At 42.2% G+C, this 27,373-nt stretch overlaps 1 protein-coding gene across 2 annotated transcripts in view; it reads right to left on the bottom strand.

Annotated features, from left to right (window-relative positions):
• Window positions 1-27,373, bottom strand: part of IGF2BP2 (insulin like growth factor 2 mRNA binding protein 2) — a 200,778-nt gene that overhangs the window by 43,049 nt on the left and 130,356 nt on the right. For both annotated transcript variants that reach the window (XM_049880921.1, XM_049880929.1), the window contains exons 3-4: window positions 3,395-3,443; window positions 1,493-1,544 (exon numbers count right to left, since the gene is read on the bottom strand). In XM_049880921.1, coding sequence (XP_049736878.1) covers window positions 1,493-1,544; window positions 3,395-3,443 — 101 coding nt within the window. The remainder of the gene's footprint in view (window positions 1-1,492; window positions 1,545-3,394; window positions 3,444-27,373) is intronic.

The raw sequence follows: 27,373 nt of genomic DNA, 5'->3' as shown, positions 1-27,373 counted from the left end.
AAACAGCCCCACAGACATGGGATATTTCTTTCTTGAGGAGGACTGAATTGATAACACAGTCTTAGCTAGGGACTTTTGCAGGTTTGTGTCTGTAAGGTCATCTTGCCTACTCCATCCAATCCTTATTACAATGTCTTCTTTTCCAGGTTGAGGGAAACAACAAGAACTGAGAAACACAGTCCTTGTAAATGAGGTCTTCTTCCTGAGCTCTTTCCCTTCACCTCTGGGCTTGGGCAAGCAGCAGCACGAAACTGAATAACAATTTTTTTAATATTCATGAAATGGCAAACATCTGAATAATTACTGCTTTAAAACTATTACATTAATTATACTGCAGACAGAACAGATAGCATGCAGGGAAATGGCTTCTCTGGCTTTTCTCAAGTGAACCTTAATACACAATTCCTTACAATTATGGGTCACTCCATAGTCTACAAGAACCTCATACCTGTTCTCCCCGGGCGTTACAACTCCTCAGTGATACAGTAAGGGTAGAAAATATTCACCCTATTTTACACACATGGAAATGGAGTCCGTGAGCTTAAGTGACTTTTCCAAGGGCTCACAGTCAGTAAGTGGCTGAAGTCATGGTCTGTTTTCTTGGCCAAGTGAAAATAATCTTAATCGCATACACCTGCTTGCCGTTATCAGGTGCTTAGGATCTACTTTTCTGGGACTCTTCAAAGAGACACATCAGATGTCTGCTTCAGGAACTTTTTTTTTTTTTTTTTAATTTAAATCGTAGCATTTCGTACTTTAGAAGAAGGAATGGTGGCAGGATTGTAGGTGTTTTCTTGGAGTTTGCAGCACTGTTCCTAAGGCGAAAAAAATCAAACTGGCTGCCGTCGAGTCGATTATCCTACAGGACAGGGTAGAGCTGCCATATAGGGTTTCCAAGGAATGGTGGTGGGTTCAAACTGCTGATATTTGGGTGAGCAGCTGTGCTCTTAACCACTGCACCACCTAGACTCCGGTCCTGAGACAGAGGTTCTCAAACCTGAGTGCACACAAGTCCTTGTTTGAAATACAGATTCAGGCACCCTTCTCCTAGAGTGTCTTACTCAATAGGTCTACTGGCCACTAAGAAGCCTGCATTTCAACCAGCACTCCAGGAGATTCTGGTGTGGTAGTCCTACTTCATGGGAAACACTCAGGCCTTAGAGATCTTGTTTTCTTAGGAAGAGGAAGTGGCAAAAGCGTAAATCCACGTTCCCAGGTGAACTAAGCTGTTCCCAGCTGATGGTGTTTGACTAATGCTTGAGTACATTATGGGCAATAAGAAAAATAGCCTGAAAATCATATTCCTTGCAAGAATAAATCATAGATACAGATTTTGATATCTCTCACTCATAGATATACATACGTACACTCTAAGAAGTTTGTTTCAGAGGAATTTAAATTTACTATTTCTCCCCGGAGTTGGCCCAGCCTATAAGGAATGACGGGGTAATACCCCTTTCAAAATGGAAAAGGCTAACCTCCCACTTATTACCTTGTTCCACATTCTCCACTGTCCCATACTGAGCCAAAAGTCCATCCAACACCTGAAAAAGAAAGCTTCCATGTCAGAATGGTCAGATAAGATCATGCTCACAGAAGCTGGTCCGGTGATATCTGCCAACAAAGAAATTCAAGTGAAACCAGAACAGTTATGGAAATAATGTAATTAAATTGATACTTGAGGTCTCCTATGAAAACAGTTTGAACTGAATAAATATACGGGACTTTCATTTGCTTACTGGCTTCCAGGCAATCTGTTCACTAAGGTGACATCTTGCCTGGTTTTGATACTTCGAAAAAATACCTTTGAGGGTCAGTCCACCCTGCTGCCTGCGCCACAGAATTTCAGAGTCTTGGTAACTGTAACAGTCACATTCACCGTGATGGTTGGAACCCACCTACTGTTCTTGAAATGAGGAGCAGAATCAAACACAAGGCTCACTTCTTGGAAGACTGAACAATTCTTGCTTCAGTTTTTCTCCAGGGATCTCCTTAATTTTATGAAACATGAGAATGGGTATGTTTGAAATTTTCCATAATAAGTATTTTTTAAAAGTAACAAGCAGGGCCCAGGACAGGAACCATTCCCAAAGCCAACTCTTCAGACAGGGATTGGACTGGACAATGGGATGGAGAGGGATGCTGGTGAGGAGTGAGCTTCTTGGATCAGGTGGACACTTGAGACCATGTTGGCATCTCCTGCCTGGAGAGGGGATGAGAGGGTAGAGGGGGCTAGAAGCTGGCAAAATGGAAGCAAAAAGAGAGTGGAGGGAGGGAGCGGGCTGTCTCATCAGGGGGAGAGCAATTGGGAGTACATAGCAAGGTGTATATAAGTTTTTGTGTGAGAGACTGACTTGATTTGTTAACTTGCATTTAAAGCACAATAAAAATTAAAAAAAAAACGAAAAGGCTAGACATAGCATTCTGTTTCCTTTAAGACTATCTCGATTTCCTTTGGCTTCAGGACTAAGACACGGGGCACTTTGTGTTTAAATAATGCAACGAAGCCACTCTCCATATTCTATCTTATCTTATTTTCATGTAGCAATCTTATAATAGGCTTTACAACTCTGAAAATACATCTTAACTGTTACTTGAAGCAACTAATTCAAAACAAACAAAAAACCTACTCGAACTAACAAAGAGCTTTCTTTGTTAGTCTTCCATTGATTTTTTTTTTTTCAACTCATTATTTGTTAAGGTAAAAATCTTCTACAAAACTATGAGCTATAAGAACTACAAAACCAGGTATGCATTTTGTTTTGCAGTTTTTTGGTGGCTTGGTGCTTGAGAAGACAGAACTTGAGAGATCAAAGTGCATAACATAAGGGACAAACATGACCTCAAACACATGATACCCAAAACCAAACCAAACTCGTTGCTGTTGAGTCAATTCTGACACATAGCGACCCCTATAGGACAGAGTAGAACTGCCCCATAGAGTTTCCAAGGAGCACCTGGTAGATTCAAACTCCCAACCTTTTGGTTAGCAGCCGTAGCACTTAACCACTATGTCACCAGGGTTTAAACACATGATAGTTCAACACATATTCCAAAACCAAACCCTTGGCCCTCAAGTCGACTCACAGCAAAGCTATAGGACGGAGTCGAACTGCCCCATAGAGTTTCCAAGGAGTGGCTGGTGAATTCCAACTGCCAACCTTTTGGTTAACAGCTGAGCTCTTAACTACTGTGCCACCACGGCTCCCAATGTATATTTGGATATTGAAAAAGTAAGAGAGGACCCAGAGGCTTTGTGGAAAAGTCTGAGGACCTCTAATTCTTAAATGAGAAAGGGGACTGAAAAAGGACAAAAACATCACGAAGTCATTAAAAAGTAAAATAAGAGAAGAGGAGCAGGAAGACAGTAAACACAGACATGACGCTGGCTTACCTCCCACTGCAGATGAGGAGGGATGTTTCGAATCTGAATTTTCCTGCTCCTGAAAGATAAAACCACGGCCTATAAAATGTTCTCCAGGACACAAACTTTAGCAAATAATAAACCACCAAACCTGTTGCTGTCGAGTCGATTCCGACTCATAGCGACCCTAGAGGACAGAGCAGAGCTGTCCCATAGGGTTTCCAAAGAGCAGCTGGGGGATTCCAACTGCCCACCTTTTTGGTGAGCAGCAGAGCTCTTAAGCACTGTGCCACCGGGGCTCCGCAAATAATAAAAGCAGGCTTAAAATCATAATTTGAGTTCACTTTCTCACTGTCTTCCCCACGGCATCTCCTAGAGATTCTAATTTTAAGGCTTCCAATTACATTGAGAAAAAGTAAAGAACACAATCCAAGAAGTCCTCAACAAACTAAGGAAATCAGTTTAAATGCAGATTGGCCTATCAGTTTAAATGCAGATTGGCCTTTTCAATTTCATACCAAAGCAGTTAAAACTTAAAGGGGCATCCAGGTTCTAATTATAGAATTATCCCCTTAACGGACCCTGGCCCAAAGAATGCCTAGGCTCAAATCTAATGAGAGAAGTCACATATTCCATGGGCTTAAACAAGATCAGATTTAGTTTGCTCTTTATCTGGTAATGTAAATACTTCATTTAAAAATTATTTTTATTTCTGACTAGATAACATAGTCATAATTCAAAAACAAAGACACTATAAAAAAGTAGAGTGTGAAAAGTCTTACTCCCACCCACCTCCTTCCTCCACCAGAAATACTTATACTCATCCTTTCTGTTTCTTTATGCAAATAATAGCAAATAGGGATATTATAAATTGAATTGTGTCCCCCCAAAATGTGCGTCAACTTGGCTAGGCCATGATTCCCAGTGTGGTGTGATTGTCCACCATTTTGTTATCTGATGTGATTTTCCTGTGTGTTGTAAATCCTATCTCTCTGAGGTTAATGAGGCAGAATTAGTATGTTAACAAGGCCTGGTGGCACAGTGGTTAAGTGCTAGGCTGCTAACCAAAAGGTCAGCAGTTCAAAACCACCAGTCGCTCCTTGGAAACCATATGGGGCAGTTCTACTCTGTCCTTTAAGGTCGCTATGAGTCAGAATCAACTAGACGGCAAGGGGTTCGGTTTTGGTTTTGGTTATGCTAACGAGGCAGAATTCAATCTATAAGATTAGGTCGTATCTTGAGTAAATCTCTTTTGAGAAATAAGAGAGAGAGTTGAGTAGAGACGAGGTGGACTTCTTGCCACCAAGAATGAAGAACCAGGAGCGGAGTGCATCCTTTGGACCCTGGGTCCCTGTGCTGAGAAGCTCTTAGACCAAGGGAAGATTGATGACAAGGACCTTCCCCCAGAGCTGACACAGAGAGAAAGCCTTCCCCTGGAGTTGGCACCCTAGCCTCCTAGATCGGGAGAAAATAAAATTCTGTTTGTTAGAGCCATCCACTTGTGGCATTTATGTTATAGCAGCACTAGATAACCAGGACAAGGAATATAAATTTTTCCTTTTCCTCCTCTCTTGCAGAGAAGACTACATACTCTACCCAGACTCTGTATCTTGCTACCTTCACCTAGCAATCATATCCTGGAGATCTTTCTCTATTGGTAGATCGACAGCAATCCCCTATTGATGGACATTTGAGCTTTTTCTCTCTTTTTATTCAGTGGCTTTCAACAAGACACCGTGCCAGTCTGATAGCATCCTGTTTGTACCAAGCATTCAAATTAGAAAGAAAAAAAAAAATAGAAATATGAGGATAAGAATTTATTTCCTACCTTTGGAGAACACATTAAATCCTGAAAAGAAAACCCAACTCAGTATTCAAATGTAGGAGAGGGTCATTTTAATGGAAGAGCTTGACACTGAAATTCCATCAGTACCCATTTTCGGGTGTTGTCAGGGAAGGGATGTGGTGGCCACAGTGCCCCCCAGTCCATTTTCTTTGCTTCTGTGTCAGAGGCGCCATGAAGTAGCTGTAAGCAGCCACGTGTTTCTCCAGAGCTTTAATCTGGGCAAAAGCCCAGAGAGAAACATTGTTCAGGCAGAGAGAGAAAAGAAGAGCGAGAGAAAGAGACATACACAGAGGAAACGGAAATAAACGGGAAGACTAGGCTCTATAGAACATACCACCAAGCCTAACTATTTGTAGAAAGGGCATCAGAATTTGCAAGAAAACTGAGTGTTTTTGAAAAGACACTTTTTTTTGTTGTTGTTGTTATTTCCAAGTATAAACATTGATTTCAACTGCTAACCCACTATTCACTGGCAGAAATCACTCATGATTGAAGAAATTCACCCATGCACAGACTGGAACAAAGATACCGTGGCACTGTAAAGATCGCAAACAATCCACCAACAGCAAGATGAATAACTAACGGATAATACAGTCATAATAGGGGCCCTGGTGGTGCAGTGGTTAAGGGCTTGGCTGCTAGCCAAAAGGTCCACAGTTCAAATCCACCAGCTGCTCCTTGGAAACTCTACGGGGCAGTTCTATGCTGTCGTATAGGGTCACTATGAGTTGGAATCGACTTGACGGCAATGGGTTCTTCCAGGTTTTAATCATGATATGGAACATTATACAGCTGTTAAAAAGAATGAAATAGACACCCCCCTCAAAAAAGAAAAAGAAACCCATGCTGTCAAGTTGATTCTGACTCATAGAGACCCTACAGGACAGAGTAGAACTGCCCCACTGAGTTTCCAAGGAGTGCCTGGTGCATTCGAACTGCCGACCCTTTGGTTAGCAGCCATAGCACTTAACCATTATGTCACCAGGGTTTCCCATGAAATAGACATAAGTGCACTATTATAGGAAAATCTCCCAGGCATGCTATTACATGAAAAGAGCTAACTGCAGGTTAAGTTGGTCCTGTTTTTTAAGAGCACAAAACAAAACTATACATTTTAAAATGTGTGTGTATGTAAATGTGCAGACAAAGGTAGCTACAAGCAGATTTAGGTAGGTTAAAGGGGACGTGTACTTGTTAGCCTAGCTACTTCTGTCTTGTTTGATTTTTTAAAAATGAGTATGCATTTATGCCTTACTTGCTTTAAAATAACGATTAAAACTCCCATGTGGGTTCCTTTTTTGTAAATAAACAAATTTTATTTTTTAAAAACATACTACGATCTGCTAAGGAAAAAAACAAAAATAAAACAAAACACTCTCCCCTCCTGGACTTTTTCGATAATTAGTTATTTACTCTTCTTGAAATCTTATTAACAAAGTGTTAATTTATTGGGCACACCCTTAGTCCATTGTACAAAAGCAGAGAAACTTTGCTCAGCCCGGCTACCCCAAATCCTAACTGAATGTACCCCAACGGCATTTCCCTGTAATCCCTCACATAAGGACTGCATGTCAGGCTTCAGGTCATCAGCTGCGACCTTCGTTAAGCTGGCTACTCGGAAAAGTAATCTCTAAGAAGTCAGTCTTTAGCACCCCTAACCTTAGTTTGGGGTTCAGATGGTACAGTGTTTAAGAGTTATGGTGGCTGACGGAGCAGGAGAGCAGTGGGATGCAGACCCAAATTCTCGTAAAAAGACCAGACTTTATGGTCTGACTGAGACTAGAGGGACCCCGGAGGCCATGGTCCCCAGGCTTTCTGTTAGCCCAAGACAGAAACCATTCCCAAAGCCAACTCTTCAGACAGGGATTGGACTGGACTATGGGATAGACAATGATACTGGTGAAGAATGAGTTTCTTAGATCAAGTAGACACATGAGACTATGTTGGCATCTCCTGTCTGAAGGGGAGATGAGAGGGCAGAGGTGGTCAGAAGCTGGCCGAATGGACACGAAAAGAGAGAGTGGAGGGAAGGAGTGTGCTGTCTCATTAGGGGGAAAGCAATGAGGAGTATATAAGCAAGGTGTTTATAAATTTTTGTATGAGAGTCTGACTTGATTTGTAAACTTTCACTTAAAGCACAATAAAAATTTAAAAAATAAAATAAAAGAGTTACAGTGGCTGACCAAAAGGTAAGTGGTTTGAATCCACCAGCCACTCCTTGGAAACCCTATGGGGCAGTTCTGCTCTGTCCTATAGGGTCACTATGGGTCGAAATTGACTCGACAGCAACAAGTTTGGCTTTTTTTTTTTTAACCTTAGATCAGGATGAAAAGGAGGAAACAGAACGGAGAGCTGAAGGGGTAAACGGAATACAGCCAATTACGCTGAAGCTCAGTCAGGTTGGGTCATTTGGAAGAATGGCCTGAGATGTCAAATTTCAGGATCAGGAGTGAGCAGGACCTCTGAGATGTGTTAACACCCAGGCATCATCTGGAGAAGGCCAGGCCTTCCTCCATGGTACCCAGGATGCCCGCCCCCTTCTTCCCTGGGAAGGCACCTTCTGCGGATCCTTCAACGCCCAGCTCACACGCAATCCCTGCAGCGCCTTCCAGGACGTCTCCAGGCAGTCCTGTTTCCTCCTCAGTCCTTAGCTCTTGTAACAGCTCACGTTTCGCTACAACTACTCATCTGCTGGCACTATCCCCTGCTAGATGGCGAGTTCCTCAAGGACAGACATCTAGTTTGCTATCCTTCAGTCCACAATGGGGCCCAGCACATGGCAGAGGAGAAAACAAACTCCCAGGGACTTGGAGAAGCTTGGCTGGGGTCTGTTTATGATGAGGACACCCCAAGGAACTGCTTCCTATGTCTCCTTTGCCAAGTGGTACAGAGGAGAGGGAAAGGTACTGTTTTCCCTCTTCCCTTTAGAAAAGAAACCCAGTGTCTGGCTCGGTCTTTAAAAAAACAAATGTGGCTCTTTCTCCTGTTGAAATCCACAAATGTGAGCTCTGCTTTTAAAAAAGCCAAAACATAAAATCCAAACTTCCACAATAAATTAGGAAAGTGACAGATGATAAGAAAAAAAAAACTCTTGGTTCTTTAGAAAAAAAAAAAAAAGAGGAAGAATTTTGAAGTTCCTTGATTTAAAAAAAGAAATCAAGCTTCTCTAAATACATTTAAAGAGTATGTCTTTCTCATCTTGTACTCAGCAGAACTGGTACGCTGGTCTCCTAGCTGGTCTCTCTCTCTCTCTTACGTCTTCTGTCTCCCTCCTCTCCCATTCTTTTCATACTCAGTTCCTGTGACTTTCTAAAACACAAATGTGACTGACTGGTCACTCCTCCTGTCTTCCTCAAATAACTCCCTGTAACCCTATCCAAACTCCTTTCATGGCCCTGTTACTGGCCCCTCCCCACTGTTACGGATTGAATTGCATCCCCCCAAAATATGTGTCATCTTGGCTAGGCCATGATTCCCCGTTTTGTGTGGTTGTCCCCATCTTGTCATCTGATGCGATTTCCCTATGGGCTATAAATCCAACCTCCTCTATGACGGTAATGAGGTGGGGTTACCAGCAGTTATCTTAATGAGGCAGGACTCAAACTATAAGATTAGGTTGCATCTCAAATCAAACTCTTCTGAGATATAAAAGAGAGAAGCCAGCAGAGAGACAGAGGGACATGATGCCAACAAGAATGAGGAACCAGGAGGGCAGCGTGTCCTTTGGACCCGAGGACCCTGTGCTGAGAAGCTCCCAGACCAGACTAAGATTGATGACAAAGACATTCCCCCACAGCCGACAGAGACAGAAAACCTTCTCTTGGAGCTGAACTGAATTTAGGCTTCTAGCCTTCTAGACTGTGAGAGAATACATTTCTTTTTGTTAAAGCCATCCACTTGTGGTATTTCTGTATAGCCGCACTAGATGACTAAGACAGATATCTTAAAACACTCCTGCCATGCTCAAACTCTGTGTGCCTCTCCCCTTCACCAAAAATAATTTATTGCAACTGTAGTTCACAAATTTGCCAGGTCTGAGTGTCCAACAGCCCCGCTCCACCTTCAAAACAAGAGGAAAGAGGGCAGGAAGGAGCATGGTTTTGATTTTTTTCATTTTAAATGAAAACAGAACAAGACCTGTAGTCAGTCAAGCAGAGGGTAGTCTTAATGCAGGTAAACATGGTCTTTCCTGGAGCTTTGGGATTCAGAAACCTAGAATTCCCCACTCTCATACTCAAGTAAGGTAAGTGTCTGGAGTGGTAAAGGGCAAGGAGCCAGTCTATACGTCACCCAACAAGGGTACTATAGCTATCTTGTTTGCCGGGGAACTGGCTACTTTGACTGATTCCATGTTCTGGTTAATTGTGTCAACTATCAAATTTTAAAGAACTATAAAACAAAATACACTGAACCCCAGCTAATCCAACTCTGAGTTGATGATTTCCAAGACCCTTCAACATATAAGTGCCTCAGGGTACTTTCTATGAACGTTATTATTTTTGTACTGTAGATACCCAGAGGTAAGAGAAGGTTCCAACTGAATGAATTCCAGATAAAGTAGATGTTCACTGTTAGGAATTTTATGGGCTTGGCAGAAACGATTTTGCGTGGTAGAATTTGTTGCTTAAAGAAAGCGAACCATCAGCTGGGGAAATAAAATCAAATTTAATTATGGGGAAATCTCTGTGATACTGAAGAACCATTTCTCCTGTGTTATTTAAAAACAAACACCTGCTTGCATGTGAGAAGGATATAAGGCCATAGTTTTCAGGTATATGGTCAATTAGCCACAAGTCTAACTTGCCACGATGGTAACCTTAACCCCAGCATTGACCAGGCTGAGGGCTTGAGTAGAGAAACCAAGCTAACGTGAATTGTGGGATCCCAGCTCATAGAATCCCAGGTTCTGACCTGAAAACTGGGCCGGGTCTAAGAATGGGAGGACCCCCCAGTAAAGTGTGGGCAAAAGAGGCAGCAAAGCAAGTAAAGACTGTCCCAGGAGAGTCTCTTGGAGTTCCACGAGTGATTCTACCCGATGAAGTCCCCCTCTGTTCCCTAAGCAATTCTGAGATCTACTGGAGGGCACATGGTCTTCATCTTGGCGGGACATGAGAGTGCCACGGAATGTGCATTACTGGTGAAGAATGGCAGGTGTGCTGAGTCCAAAGACTGCACAGACCTGGGGCTGAAGGGGCTGAAAACACAGCGCTCTCCCCACGTCCCACCCTTCAGTGCTATGGCCAGTCTCCACTGCACCCCACACACTCATTAGTGTGTGTCTGAGACACTTTATCTGCTTCCCACCCCTCATTAGTTTTGAAAGTTCCCCTTAAACCTTCTGGACATTGAGTACAAGGGACATCCTGTGCTAAACTGAACTAGGACCTAGAGCTGCTCAGGGAAGCAAATGAATCATGGGTGATGGCCAAGGTCAATCCTCTACTCAACTGTCTCTTAAAGTTCTCATGGGAGGTGGAGGGAGGCAAGGCACAGGGAATGATTAAGAGTCAACAAAAACTGTTTAGTCACATTCTTTGTTGCAATATAATTAAGAACAATGGCCTCTGCCTCTATGGAAACTAAAGCAAATATATTCTAAAAGGATTAAGTCAGATATTAATGCGGCAACTCATTGCAAAGGGTTTTAAGTCAGGATAATCGCAGTTGTAAGTCTTCTCTGCTCTATGAACTCATGTCCACAGAACCATGAACCTCGGAGTGGCCCTAGTCTGACCAGCCACCTTGGTAGTTAACACCAGCCTTGACCATGGTGGGGGGTTGAGTAGAGAACCAAGTTCTCATGAATTGTGGGAAGCCAGCTCATGCGAACTCAGGCTCCATTTGAAAACTGGGCTAGGTCTAAGGATCAGAGAATCCCAGAGTAAAGGGTGGACAACAGAGGGAGCATAGAAAGCTTCCTGGACATTTAGTAAAGAGAGCTCATGAAAGTTCACTTCTGGAATGGAACAGAAATCAGTGAAAATGACAAGCAACAGTCTGAGACCTTGTATTTCATTTACCTCTCCACCACCTCTCAAAGACTCTATTAAACCAAAAAACCAAACCCAGTGCCGTCGAGTCAATTCTGACTCGTAGCGACCCTATGGGACAGAGTAGAACTGCCTCATAGAGTTTCCAAGGAATGCCTGGCAGATTCAAACTGCCGACCCTTTGGTTAGGAGCCATAGCACTTAACCACTACTCTACTAGCTCATAAAAAACAGAACAGAACCAGCTGCTGATGAGTCGATTCCGACTCATGGAAACCCATGTTTCAAAGTAGAACTTCCGACTCACAGAGACCCCATGTATTTCAGAGTAGAATTGTGCTCCATTGTGTTTTCATGGCTGTGACCTTTTGGAAGCATATCACCAGGCCTTTCTTTCAAGGCACCTCCGGGTAGGCTTCAACCACCAACCTTTCTGTTAGTAGGATGCATTTAACCGTGCACAATACCCAGGGACCATGCTCATAGAAGAGTCTTTTTTTAGAGGTTGCTAACACATTTCTAGATTTCTCTTTGGAAGAAAATATCAGGGATTCTTAGTTGTTTGATGCTGAAAGAAGTGGAAGGGGAAAGGAGAAAAATCAGAGGGAGGATTAGACATCTATAAGAAGATGGGCTTGATGGCAGTTACTCCAAAGCAGGATGGTAAAGCGATTCCCCCACTGAATCAGTGTAAAGTGAGTGGTATTTGCATTAAATGACCACTAAGTTTCATTCCAACCCCAGGATTCTACAAATCTTTTGGCAAGGCATGTAAGAGGAAGGTTAAAACCATATCCTGGTAAAAGTAATTAGCCCACTTTATGCTATAGATTCAAACCGTCATACACCATTCCAGTGAAATAGATAACCAGATTTCTCGCAAATTCAAATTTTAGCTCTTTAAGTTATACTAGTGTTAAAAAGGAAATCAATACTTAAAATCTTCTCTTTTTTGACTCATAGTTACTGTCAAAGGGGTTCTTTTTACTGAAATAACAGAACAATTTGAACTGAAGGAGGACTAAAAATCTAAATAATTATTTGGAGAAAAGAATGTTTTTCTTTATCAAAGACCTCTCTCAGAAATTAAAAACAAAAAACGAAACTGACATAGGAAAATTGTGACTGCTCTTATCAAGATTCGTGTACAGTTCCCTACAGATAATACCATCTCTCCCACCCACCACCCCCTCCTCAACTCGTTTTTGTGGCAATATAAAGAAAGAGAAAGAAATACATTTTTATCTCTAGTTTTACTAGCATTTTCCTATGGGCTTCATTGAACACTTAACTCCTCCACATCCCTCATTATTTTACATGATGGAAGTCTAATAAGGTCCTACCCAAAAAACCAAATCAAACCCAGTGCCGTCGAGTCGGTTCCGACTCATAGTGACCCTATAGGCCAGAGTAGAACTGCCCCATGAGGTCATAGGTACAACTATTATTCACAGTGTTTTTAGTAAGGAGGTTCCCAAAGCCACTACTAGTACCTACCTTTATGGGTGCAAGCATCTCATTTAAGCCTTACCATTCTCCTATGAGGAGTCCTGGTGGCACAGTGGTTAAGCGCTCAGCTGCTAACCAAAAAGCCGGCAGTTGGAATCCACCAGCCGCTCCTTGGAAGCCCCATGAGGCAGTTCTACTCTGTCCTATAGGGTCACTATGAGTCAGAATCAACTGGATGGCACATGGTTTGGTTTGGTCTTTGAAGTTCTCCTATGAAGTAGGGCTTCTTACCTCCATTTTTCAGAGAAGTAAACTGAGGAGTTGATGAGTCCCTTTGTCTGAGTGCCACAGCTAGTAAGTGACATTTTTGACTTCCAGTTCATAAGTTTAAACCTTTGCTCTTAATATGTACTCTGGAATTGTCAACTGACCAATTACAAAGCTTACATCTCACATTTGCATTTCAGTTCAATGAATGTGGTAAAGATACACTCCTAAGGCAAGTCCTAGGAAAATGGGTCTTAGGAATGAGTTTCCACTTCTACCCTCTCAGCATTAACTTCATTTTGGACTCTGATCAAAAACGGCTATTTTGGAATTGTCACCATTAGTGGCTCATTCTTTACTTCTCAAAGGATTTACTTAGGTTGTTGTTGTTAGGTGCCATCCAGTTGGTTCCAGCTCACAGGGACCCTAACGAAACACTGCCCAGTCCTGCACCATCTTCACAATTGTTGCTATGTTTGAGCCCATTGTTGTAGCCATTGTGTCAATTCATCTCCTTGAGGGTCTTCCTCTCTTTTGCTGACCCTCTACTTTCTTTACCAAGCATGATGTCCTTTTCCAAGGACTGGTCTCTCCTGATAATATGTCCAAAGGAGCAAGGATGTACTCGGCTGTACTTCTTCCAAGACAAATCTGTTAGTTCTTCTGGAGGTCCATGATATATTCAATATTCTTCGCCAACACCATAATTCAAAGGCATCAATTCTTTTTCGGCCTTCCTTATTCATTGTACAGCTTTCGCATGCATATGAGACTGAAAATACCATGAGTTAGGTTAGATGCACTTTAGTTCTCAAAGTGACATCTTTGCTTTTTAACACTTGAAGGAGGTTTTTTTGCAGCAGATCTACCTGATGCAGTATGTCATTTGATTTCTTGACTGCTGCTTTCCTGGGCATTGACTGTAGATCCAAGTAAAATGAAATCCTTGACAACTTCAATCTTCTCTCTATTTATCATGATGTTGCTTATTGGTCCAGTTGTGAGGATTTTTGTTTTATGTTGACATATAATCCATACTGAAGGCTGCAGTCTTTGATCTTCATCAGTAAGTGCTTCAGGTCGCCTTCACCTTCAGCAAACAAGGTTGTGTCATCTGCCTATTGCCCGTTGTTAATGAGTCTTCTTCCAATCCTAATGCTGCGTTCTTCTTCACATTGCCCAACTTCTTGAATTATTTGCTCAGCACACAATCTGAGTAAGTATGGAGAAAGGATACAGCCCTGACGCACACCTTTCTTGATTTTAAACCACACAGTATTCCCTTTGTTCTGTTTGAACGACTGCTTCTTGGTCTACGTACAGGTTCTGCATGAGCACAATTAAGTGTTCTGGAATTGCCATTCTTTGCAATGTTATCCATAATTTGTTATGACCCACACAGCCAAATGCCCTTGCATAGTCAATAAAACACAGGTAAGTATTTTTCTAGTATTCTCTGCTTTCAGCCAAGCTCCATCTGACATCAACGATGATATCCCTCATTCCAAATCCTCTGCTGAATGTAGCTTGAATTTCTGGCAGTTCCCTGTCAATGGACTGCTGCAACCATTTTTTAATGATTTTCAGCAAAATTTTACTTGGCGTGATATTAATGCTATTGTTCAATAATTTCTGCATTTTGTTGGAACCTCCTTTGTCGGAATGGGCACATATACTAATCTCCTCCAGTCAGTTGGCCAGGTAGCTATCTTCCAAATTTCTTGGCATAGGCGAGTGAGTGCTGCCAGCATTGCATCCATTTGCTGAAACATCTCAACTGGTATTCCATCAATTTCTGAAGCCTTGTTTCTCACCAACGTCTGCAGTGCATCTTGGGCTTCCTCCTCCAATACCATCGATTCCAGATCATACGCTACCTCTTGAAATGGTTGAACGTTGACCAATTCTTTTTGGTACAGTGACGCTGTGTATTCTTTTCATCTTCTTTTGATACTTCCTGTGTTGTTCAATATTTTGCCAATAGAATCCTTCAATATTGCAACCTGTGGCTTGAATTTTTCTTCAGTTCCTTTAGCTGAGAAATGCTGAGCATGTCCTTCCCTTTTGATTTTCTAACTCCAGGTTTTTCCACATTTCATCAAAATACTTTGTCTTCTCAACTTACTTTCTGGATTTACTTCAGGAGGGTAATAAAGGTATTAAGTAGTACACTCCTCCTTCCCGTGAGTGGTTGACTCTGGCTGAGAGTCAGGCTCTCCTGGCACATGGCCAGGTGTGTGCATACATACAAGGGCCTGAGGTGGAACTGTGTGAATTAAGAATCACCCACTGGCAGCTTTGCTTATCACCGGTCCCAACCAGAGCTCTGCAAAGTCTTATGGGGCAAGATAAAGCTTGGGAACCTTTCCCAAAATACTGATTGCTATAATGGGAATGGTGGTGAAGCCCAGATAGTTAGACAAAGTCCTCAGGAAGGTTAGGACAGTCATGTGTGTCTGAGTCCAAACATGCATTTGGATTCTGGAAGGTGAGATTTTGAGAGGTAAGGCTATGTCTCTGTGAGCAAGAAACCTGCACACCTGCTCCCAACTTTGTAAGATCAAAGCCGAGTAAGAACTGAAAGCATTTTATGTTTTTCTTCAACTGCGATGAAGATTCCAGTTAACAAAACCATATTGTATCTCTAGAGAAGAGATTAGTTACCGTTACGAGGTCCTCAACTCATTTTCTGTAACTGAGACCAACCAGGGTAAAAACAAACACTGATGCATAATAATGGGCCCCGATAAATAACACACAGAAACACAATGCAACACAAACTAGAATCTATTAAACCAGTCGCAGTCGAGTTGATTCTGACTCATAGTGACCGTACAGGACAGAGTAGAACTGCCCATAGGGTTTCCAAGGAGCAGCTGGTAGACTCGAACTGCCAACCTTTTGGTTAGCAGCCGAGCTCTTAACCCCTGCGCCATTTTATACTCAAATACCTAAGTATATAAACGTTTGCCTTGTGTAAAGTACAGGAAATACAAAATGATCTTAGTAAAAGCAAAGAAAGTCACAAACCCAATCACCAACTATCCCATCTTTTTAGAATCTTCTCGAGTGATTTTCTAATTTCTTCTCTAGTTCTCCAAACAGCACTCAAATCTGTCCCTTCAATTCCTTCCCTATGACAATGTCTTTTTCATTTTTCTTCCTCTTCAGCCCAAACAGTGCCTGGAACAGAGAAGGTGCTCAGCCATCAGCAAATTCACCAGGAGATATGTCACTGACAGCTGGTTTCTTTTTTCTGGCCCACTCCATCCCATAATCTGTCTTCCGGCCACAAGAAGGGCACGCACTCACTGAAGACACTGACTGGTCTGCAAACAAGTTTATTTCTTTCACTCCAGCTCAGGCTCATCTGCTCAGCACCACGGGCTGCTGACTGGAAGGCTGGGGGAGGACATTTCCTAACACAGTAGTCACTGCATAAATTTCCTTTGATTAGAAGGCGTGACTCATGTGGAGGTGGGGTGTTTCCCCTTAAGACAAGAAGTACAATGGCAGGCCCTGACTTACTAAAGGAACAGTTTCACAATTCACACAAAAATTCAAGCCGGAAGTTTTGAGTCCTCAACGTTTGGGAATGACGAGATAAACCAACAGCTTTTTACTTCTGAACAGAAGGAACTATTCCCAGTGGTTATAAAAGACTGCTATCTTATTCATTATAGAGATGATGATGATCAACTAAGATTCAATTAATCCCTAATATGGCCCTATACCTCAAGCAATTAGAGAAAGGCCAAAGTTGTTGCTGGCTGCCGTCGAGTCAGTCCCTGACTCAGAGAACCCCCATGCAAACCCTAACACTATTCTATTCCCCGGTCTGTTGTGGATCTGTCAACGATCATCTGTAAGGTTTTCGCTTGCTGATTTTCCAAAGTAGACCAGCAGGTCTTTCTTCCTAGTCTGTCTTAGTCTAGAAGCTCCACTGAAACCTGTTTAACGTCACAGCAACACGTAAGCCTCCGCTGACAGACAGGTGGTGGCTGCGCATGAGGTGCCCTGGCCGGGAATCAAACCAGGATCTCCCACATGAAAAGGGAGAATTATACCACTGAACCACCACTGCCCTTAAAGGCAGAAGAGGGTTGGCCAAATCACGTACCCCTCATGAAGGAATTCTCTCCCCCTTTACTGTGTAAGGAAGCCCTGGTGGTGTAGTGGTTAAGAGCCATGGCTGCTAACCAAAAGGTCAGCGATTCACATCTACCAGACGCTCCTTGGAAACTCTATGGGGCAGTTCTACTCGTCCTATAGGGTCGCTATGAGTCGAAATCTGCTCTACTGGATGGCAGCGGGTTTTGTTGTGTAAATCAAGTAGTATTCACCATCTCACACAAGAGAGGGTCTCTCGCCTACACTGATGGCTAGAGTGCTGTGAATAATCTAAACTGCTCATAACCAAATGTTTTGATTGGAGGTTAAACATTAGATAATTTTATCTGTTTTTTGGAGAATAGGATGATCTCTAAGATTAAACAAGAAGCTTCTCCAAATTCATTTAACGAATGTTCACTAAATACCTATTATGTGCCAAACAATTTTTTTAGGTGCTGGGGGCACAATAGTGAACAAAACAAAGACACCCTCATGCAGCTCACATCTAAGGAATTGAAAAAATGAGACCATGCTCAGAAATCTTTAGAACTACCTGCTTAATTTCAATAAAACAATCTTTTAGAGTTGGTTGCTTGATCTAATTAACAAATCTTCAAGGAAAAAGACTATGATCATTCTTCGTCACTGCCTTTTCCTAGTTCGTATTTCTTAGTTTTTTAGCTAGAAGTGAACCAAATATCTTCAAACACCTATCTCTGCACAATATCTTTATAACATAATTGTTGTTATTGGGTGCCTTTGAGTCAATTCCAACTCACAGGGATCCCATCTGACATTAAAAAACAAAAAACTGTCAGGTCAGTTGCAACTCATAGCAATTCTACAGGACAGAGTAGAACTGTCCCATAGGGTTTCCAAGGAGTGACTGGTAGATTTGAACTGCTGACCTTTTGGTTAGCAGCCATAGCTCTTAATCACTGCACCACTAGGGCTTTATCTGATATAAAACCAAAACAAACCCATTGCTGTCGAGTCGATTCCGACTCACAGGAACCCTATAGGACAGAGTAGAACTGCCCTATAAGAGTTTCCAAGGAGGACCTGGTGGATTCGAATTGGGTAACAGCTGTAGCTCTTAACCACTGTACCACCAGGGTTTCCCCATGTGACATAGCAGCTAGTAGACAGCATCACATGAGACATTATTTCCAAGCACTGCCCAAATTTATTGTTGGGGTAGGTCCTTCTGTGTAAACCAGCAGTGTGCCGCCTTCACTGATGCAGATGGAGTATGTATGATGCTTTCCACCCAGATGGGGTTTCCTCTGTCACACAGAGGGGTGCTGGAGACAATAAAAAAGATCCACGGTGACTCTGGTTACCTGCTCCTGGGTGGGGGAGTAAATGGGGTGGCGGCGGCGGAGGGGGAAGGAATTGAGTTTTCTTTAACGGCATAGGAAAAGTTATTTATCAGGCCGAGAGGGGAGCCAGAAAAGTAACGTCTCATACGGAAATCAATAAAAAAATAAAATGAAAGCACTTCAGTGGAGACAAAGGAAAAGAGATAAATTAACATCTCCCGTTATCTCTACGGAGCCCCTGGTGGCGCAGTGGTTAAGAGCTTGGCTGCTAACCAAAAGGTCGGCAATTTGACTCCACCAGCCCTCCTGGGAAACCCTATGGGGCAGTTCTACTCTGACCTATAGGGTCGCTATGAGTTGGAATCGACTGGATGGCAATGGGTTTTTTTTTTTTTTTTTGGTATCTCTACTGAACTGATAAAAAAAAAAAATACAAAGGAAAATCATTAGCTCTTATAGCCAATGTTAGTCACAGGATTTTAAAACAGTAGAATCTACTTTTTAAAAGCTTGACTAGTCAACTTTAAAAGCTGATAAACTGGGGAAAGATGGGTAATAAATTATTCTAATTTTAAAAATGATTTGTCGTTTTATTGAGGATTCATCTTAAGATCCCTTTAAATCAATTCCAAAGTTGATGAGTGGGGAGATAACTCCAAATATACAAATTTGATTAAACCATTCTGGGAGACTAGACTTCTGCACAAAGAAATTTTTCCAGTTGTGCCAATAGAAATTCAAGATTCTTGAACTATATTGCTCCTGAACTACGTACATGCTCTTTCCATCCTGCACATCCACAGCTTCTAACCTGGTGACATGTACACAGCAGCAGCTCAGTAAGTTTGATGAATGCATGAATGTACAAGACAAGGTTAACAGCTCTGGCGCTTAAACACAGAGCTCCTTCCAGCTGCTGAGTCACACTACTTTCTGAGTTCCCTGTCTTACAAAGACAGTAAACAGGGCATCTGTCCCTGTTGGTTCCTGAGTGTTAATAGCTTCCTCTCAATCAGCACCACTAGCTGGACGGGGTCCAGCAGGACCGTCAATGGGAAGCTGCAGATAGGAGTCAACACCTGACTTGAATGTGAACAACCTACCTGGCCCAGCAGGTGTCCACGGGAGGTCCCTGCTACCACAGCTTCATATTCCTTTTCTAGCTCTCTTTCCTTCTCTGGAGGGAGCTTAGGATTGCCCTCCACTTCCAGCATCCTGCTCCTTCCCTTGCCTGGAGCCAGGTCCTCAGTGGCATCACTGAGGGAGGCCAGAGGGCTTCAGCAGGCACCACCTCTCAGGTGGTCACGTGATCCCCATCCCTTTGCCCCGGGATGTGCTCCTCTCTCTTCTCATTTGTCTCTCCCCAAACCCTAGGAAATCATGAGAAAGGACTCCATAGACCACAGTGCACCCTGCAAATGTACACGTAGGGTTATTTTAATGGGGCATAAGACCCCCAGCTCCCCTTGCCTTTTATTCCCAGCTTTGGTCCTGATGTGCTAGGAGAGCCTGAGCCTCTTGAGTTAGAGTCAGGTAATCAATTAGAAGGCACTGCCTGGAGCCAGCATTGAACCAGGGGATAAAACTACTAAAATTATACAGAGATACCCGTAGATTCGCACTAAAGACCCCATTTCAGGGCAATTTCAGAGGTCAAGAAGTACAATTGGCAAACTGATAGATTACGTTCCTCCTTCACAGAAGAGCGTCTTACTGTGCTGATTAACTGACAGCACTTTTGTTCCTTCACGTGAAATGCAAAATTCCTAATACAGTGGTTCCCCCTTATCCATGGGGGATACGTTCCCAGACCTCCCGTGGATGCCTGAAACCATGGATAGTACCGAACCCCATACATGCTATGATTTGTCCTATACATATAAACCTATGATAAAGGTTAATTTACAAATTAGGCACAGTAAGAGATTAACAACAGTAACTAACAATAAAATAGAACAACTGTAACAATATAGTATAATAAAAGTTATGTGAATGGAGGAATGGGACATTGTAAGGTTTCATCACACTACGTACTCATTTAACATTTTCCAACCGCGGCTGACTAAAAGTAACTGAAACCGTGGGTAACTGAAACCCCAGAAAGCAAAACCTTGGATGAGAGGGCTACAGTATTCGGGCACAGATACTTGTGGAAATGCAAACACTTGCATTTACTAGCATCCGTAAGCAAAGCAAAAGGTCTTGATTTCTTAAAGAAAAAAGATTTAAGGGAAAAAAAACAGAAATTTAGATATATTCCCTGGATTTTCTAGCTTGACGATCCCTCCTCCCCAATGAAACATTTTCTTACCAAAGCTGACCATTATTTCAACACAACAAAGAAGCAGAGTTGGGACACGCCAAGCTGGGAATTAGAGACCAGGGTTCCAATTCGATCTCCATCACAGACAAGTTGTCAGACCGATGTCGGGCCAGCCATTTAACTTCTCTGGTTAATACTTCAAACATGAGGTCATTAGACAAGATCTTTCCAGATCTAAGATGCACCTCACCTGGGCAGTAAAACAAACTATCACAAAGAGAAGGCAGGGGTCAGAAAAAAAGTTATCCCACGTGGACTCAGGCTACAAATAGAGCCTGAAATTTGAAAAATATCTTTAAAAAAATGTTGCACTTTGCTTGGGCCACAATTTTAACAAGCTATAAAAGTTACACTAAGTTAAATGACAGAGTCCACAGTATTTTATAACCAGGTGGCTTACAACCCAAAAACAATGGGTCTGTGGCTGAAATAGGCAATTTAAAAAATAATTTATTTCATTTTTTGTTGTTATTGAGAGTATACACAGAACACACACCAATTCAACGATTTCTACATGTACAATTTAGTGCCATTGATTATATTCATTGAGTTGTGCAACCATTCTCCCTCCTTTTGGGTTGTTTCTCCCCCATTGACATAAACTCACTGCCCCCTAAACTTCCTATTTATTCTTTCAAGTTGCTGTTGTCAGTTAGACCCCGTGTAGCTAGATCTTAAAAGAGCACACTGCTTAAGGCTGATATTCTTCACCAGTTAAGCTAAACTACTGTTTGATTTTAAGAAGACTTCAGGGAATATTTTTGATTTAAGGTTTAAAGATTATCTCAGGGCAATAGTTTTAGAGGTTCATCTAGCCCCCTTGGCTCCAGAAAGTCTGAAGTCCATGGGAATTTGAAATTCTGCGTTTTCCCTTTTTTCATCAGAATTCTTCTATAGAATCTTTGATCGAAACGTTCAGTAATGGTACCATCCAGTTCTTCTGGTCTCATGGCAAAGGAGGCAGTTGTTCATGGAGGCAATTACCCACACATTCCATTTCCTCCTATTCCTGACTTTCCTTCTTTCTCTGTTGCTCCAGGTGATTAGAAACCAATCATTGTGCTGTGGATGGCGGCTTGCAAGTTTTAAGACCCCGGGCACTACCCAATGAACTAGGAGACAAAACAGAAGCTCTAAACACGTTATTAGGCCAACTAACAGGGATGTCCCATGAAACCACGACACTATGCTTACAAACCAAGAAACCAAAACCCACGAACTGTTTGGTTATACACAAGCAGTCTCATCAGCTTTTTTTTTTTTTTTTTTTTGGTAAATAGATCTATCACACAACTTTTGCTGACTCAACTTTTAAAAAAAAAAAATTTTTTTTTTTACAGGTATACAATTTATTGACAGCAATTACATTAATCAGCTGTGCAACCCTACCTTTAATCAATGCAATCTTTCTATCACTGTAAACAGAAACTCAGCGCTCCATAAGCAATAACCCTCCCTTTTCCCCACTTCCCACCCCTGGTAACTACTCATAAACCTTGGTCTCCACACACTTGCCTATTCTTTTCTTTTTATGTAAGTGAGATCATACAGTATTTGTTCTTCTGTGATTGACTTATTTCCCTCAGCATAATGTCTTCAAGCCCCATCCATGTTGTAGCATGTATCAAGACTTCATTTCTCCTGCTGGCTGAGTAGTATTCCATTGTATGTATGGACCACATGTTGTTTAACTACTCATCCGTTGAGGGGCATATTGGTTGTTTCCACCTTTTGGCTATTGTGAATAATGTTGCAATGAACACTAGTGTACATGTGTCTGTTCGCATTGCTGATTTCAAGTCCCTTCGGTATATTCCTTGCAGTGGAATTGCTGGATCATATGATACGTTCTATTCATAAGGTTTTCACTGGCTAATTCTTTCCAGATACAAGACACAACCTTGCTTGCTAAAAGTGAAGAGGACTTGAAGCACTTACTGATGAAGATCAAAAACCACAACTTTCAGTATGGATTGCATCTCAACATAAAGAAAACAAAAATCCTCACAACTGCACCAATGAGCAACATCATGATAAACGGAGAAAAGGTTGAAGTTGTCAAGGATTTCATTTTATTTGGATCCACAATCAACAGCCATGGAAGCAGCAGTCAAGAAATCAAAAGACGCGTTGCATTGGGTAAATCTGCTGCAAAGGGTCTCTTTAAAGTGTTGAAAAGCAAAGAAGTCACCTTGAAGACTAAGGTGCACCTGACCCAAGCCATGGTATTTTCAACCACATCATATGCATGTGAAAGCTGGACAATGAATAAGGAAGACGGAAGAAGAACTGATGCCTTTGAATTGTGGTGTTGGCAAAGAATATTGAATATACCATGGACTGCCAAAAGAACAAACAAACCTGTCTCGGAAGAAGTACAACCAGAATGTTCCTTAGAAGGATGGCAAGACTGCATCTTACATTCTTTGGACATGTTGTCAGGAGGGATCAGTCCCTGGAGAAGGACATCATGCTTTGTAAAGTACAGGGTCAGTGGAAAAGAGGAAGACCCTCAATGAGATGGATCAACACAGTGGCTGCAACAATGGGCTCAAGCATAACAGCAACTGTAAGGATGGCACAAGACTGGGCAGTGTTTGTTCTGTGGTACATAGGGTCGCTATGAGTTGGAACCAACTCGATGGCACCTAACAACAACATGGTAGTTCTATTCTTAGTTTTTTTGAGGAACTGCCACACTGTTTTCCACAATGGTTATACCATTTTACATTCCCACCGGCAAAGGACAAGGGTTCCAATTTCCCCACATCCTCACCAATGTATGTTATTTTCTATTTTGGTTTTTTTCTTTTTTTTTTTTTTTTTTTAGATCTTAGCCATCCTAGTGGGAGTGAAATGGTATCTCATTGTGGTTTTGATTTGCATCTCTCTGATGGCTGATGACACTGAGCATCTTTTCATGTGTCTGGTGGCCATTTGAATGTCCTCTTTGGTAATTTTATATGTCAACTTGGTTAGACCATGGTGCCCAGCTGTTTGGTCAAACACTAGTCCAGGTGCTGCTGTGAGGGCATTTTGTAGATGTGATTAACAATTATAATCTCTTGACTTCAAGTAAAGGCAATTACGCTTGATAATATGAGTGGGCCTCATCTAATCAGCTGAAGGCCTGAAGAACAAAACCTTAGGTTTCCCTGAAAAGAAGAAATCCTGGCTCAAGATTTTAACACAGAAATCCTGCTTGGGTTTCTAGCCTCTGGCCTGCCCTACAAATTTCAGACTCAAAACTGCAATGTCAACTCTTGTCTGAGTTTCCAGCCTGCCAGCTTACCCTACAAATTCCAAATTTGCCAGCCCTTACAACTGTGGGAGCCAATTCCTTAAAATTATATTAATTAATATTAATATACACATATATGTACTGATTTATATATGTAATAAATACATATAATAAAGAGATTATTGTGTGTGCATATAGTCCCTGGTGGTACAAACTGTTAATGTGTTCGGCTGCTAAGCAAAAGTTGGAGGTTCAAGTCTACCCAGCAGCACCTTGGAAAAAAGGCCTGACAATCTACTTCTGAAAAAGCAGCCATTGGAAAACCTATGGAGCACAGTTCTACCCTGATACACATACAGTCATCGTGAGTCGAAAGAGACTTGACAGCAACTGGTTTTATTGGCACAGTGGTTAAGAGCTCAGCTCTAACCAAAAGGTTAGCAGCTCGAATCCACCAGCCACTCTTTGGAAACCCTATGGGGCAGTTCTTCTCTGTCCTACAGGGTTGCTGTAAGTCAGAATCAACTCGACAGCAACAAGTTTGGTTTGGGTTGGTATATAAAATCTCCTATTGCTTCTTTTTCTCTGGAGAATCCTGATTGATATGGTGATTCCAATTGTGTCACGATTTTTTTTTTTTTAGCCCGGAGTTATCCTATTTCTTTTCCTTTTCTACCTTATTACAGAAGGCTTTAAGTGTACTTCATCACTGCCAGGGTTGCTTGTGTACAATCTCTCGTGTCAGGATTTTGCCTGTGACTAGCTGATGCGTGGAGCTTCTGAAGGTGTAATGTAATCTCGTGAAGAGCGGGTATGGCACCACTGAGTGAGGGCAGCCCACTTTCTGTAGGCGAATGAGTCTTGGCATGGGACTGTGAATGAACAGACTAGAACTGCCCCAAGGAATTCCAGCGATGTCAGACACTGCCGGATCAAAGCTTACATTTCCACAACACAGAAACAATGAGCTCTGCCCCGTCATTCAGATGCTGGTTAATTAGTCCTGTAATGATACTCTACGTGTTACTGCAACTTTGATCCGAACAGCTCTGAAAAGTCCACCTTCACATTTTTAAAGTAACATTTTCGCAGCAGACGAGAGAAACGTGAGGCATGGCACATTTATTGGAAGAGCAGAGGTGGGCAGCTTGATTTAGTAGAAACACCAGTAGATTATCATCCAAGGCCCTTCCCATCACCAACAGTCTACGTAAAGACACACTTCCAACGAGGACTGAAACGTTGGGATCAAAAGGAGCTCTTTCTAATGGTTTTTACATAGTGATTTTGCAGATCTCAGCAAATCAGAACACTTACGTCTACCACCCAACTGGCATCTTTAGCTTTTAGAAATAAGCACTACATATTCTTTGCAAAGAGCTCTGGTGGCACACTGGTTAGGAGCTACAGCTGCTAACCAAAAGGTCAGCAGTTCAAATCCACCAGCCACTCCTAGGAAACCCAATGGGGCACTTTTACTCTGTCCTATAGGGTTGCTATGAGTTGCAATTGACTCAACAGCAACAGGTATTCTTTGCACAAAATTCTATAGTACCAAAGGGTATAAGAGAAAAATTTTCCCTTCTACACATGTCCTCCAGTCCTCTAGTTCCTGCTACCAATGTCTTTAATTCTTCCAGAGTATTCTAGAGACAGGCATACATGTATATATTCTCTTTATTCCCCAGACAAAAGTATTAGTGCTCCGCATTTGCTTTTTTCACTTACTATGTCGTGGAGATTGTTCATATCCATACATACAGAGCTGCATCCTTCTTTTTGACAACTGTACACTATTCAACTTTATAAATGTACCGTAATTTAATTGGTCTCCTATTGATGCACATATGACATTTCTATCTTTTGCTATTTAAAAATGCTGTAATGAATACTGATCTATTGCTCTCTCTACCTACCTACCTTACCTACCTATCTACCTTACCCACCTGCTTGTATTAGTTCTTAGGGTTGCTGTAACAAATCAGCACTAACCGTGGCTTAAAACAACAGAAATTCATTCTCTCACAGTTCTGTCCGAAATCAAGGTGTTGGCAGGACCACGTTCCCTCAGAAGCCTCTAGAGGAGAATCTATTCTCTGCCTCTTCCAGCTTCTGGAAGCTCAGGTGTTCCTAGGCTGTGGCAGCCTAACTCAAATCTCTGCCTCTGTCCTCGCACGGCCATCTTCCCTGTGTCTGTGTCTTCTCATAAGGACACCAGTCACATTGGATTAAGGGCCCATTCTACTTCAGTATGACCTCATCTTACCTCAATTAATTACATACTCGACGGCACTGGGTTATGACCCTACTTCCAAATAAGGTCACATTCTGAAGTTCAGGAAGGACATAAAGTTTGGAGGTATAATTATCCAACCCAGTACACTAGGTATCTATATTCATCTCCATCTCCATCAGTCTCCATCCATCCACCCAACCACCCACGCACCCACCCATCCATCCACCCATCCCTCCCTCCATCCCTGTATCTATGTCATATTGCACCTGTGTAAGTATTATCTTGGAAGATAAGTTCCTAGAAGTGGCGTTGCTGGGTTAGAGGGCTGCACGTTCATAATGACGACATTACAAGGGCAACGTTGTTTCCCCACGTCTGAAAACACAAATTTATCAAACTTTTCAATTTTTGCCCATCATATGTGACCAAAACTACCTTATTTGCATTGTAATTATGAGGCTGACCATTTTTCACATATTAAAATACATACCCTGGGAAACAGTATTTACAGAAATCTTCCCCGCTATTTTTCTGTGTTCAGGCAGGGCACTACTGGTTTCATTAACTTCATTTACCTCATTTATTTGAAAAATTGTTAGTGAGCCATTGCTATTTTAGACAGACAGAGGTGCAAAACTTGTCCCTACCAAGAGGAGCTTACAGTTTAGTGGGGAAGACGGTCAGGTAAGCAGTCAACACACACACTGCATGGTGTGGTGTTATCATAGAGGTCTGGCCACATGGGAGGGCACCTCAGTGGCAAGATGGAAGGGAACACTTGGAAGGACCTCTGGGGTAGGGAGATGCCTCACTGAGCCTTGAAGGAGGAGGAGGGAGGGCTGGCCAAGTGAACAGGTAAGGACAAGACTGTAGACGGGTCAGGGAAGCCATTCCAAGTCAAGGGAATGAGGTATACAAAGGCATGGCAGCCAGAAAGTGTGCAAGTCTGAGGACTTTCAAATCATCTGGTGTGAGAGGAACTGAGAATGCTTCCAGGGAAGGGCACGTGACCAGGTGGAAGAGGTTGGCAGAAACCAGGTCAAGGAAAGGCTTCGTATTTCCTCAGTCAAACCAGGAAGGCGATAGACCTTTTACCAAGACCCAGAAAGGTATAATCACACCCTGTTAGAGTCCGTGGGTTCCAGGTGGAAGTATCGGGAGACACTTAAACACAGCCATCAGCACTGACTTTATTTATTTGTTAGGGATTTTTCTTTTAAAT

The sequence above is a fragment of the Elephas maximus genome, chromosome 1, assembly GCF_024166365.1.
Source record: "Elephas maximus indicus isolate mEleMax1 chromosome 1, mEleMax1 primary haplotype, whole genome shotgun sequence".
NCBI classification, from domain to species: Eukaryota; Metazoa; Chordata; class Mammalia; order Proboscidea; family Elephantidae; genus Elephas; species Elephas maximus.
This window is presented reverse-complemented; position numbering and strand designations above follow the sequence as displayed.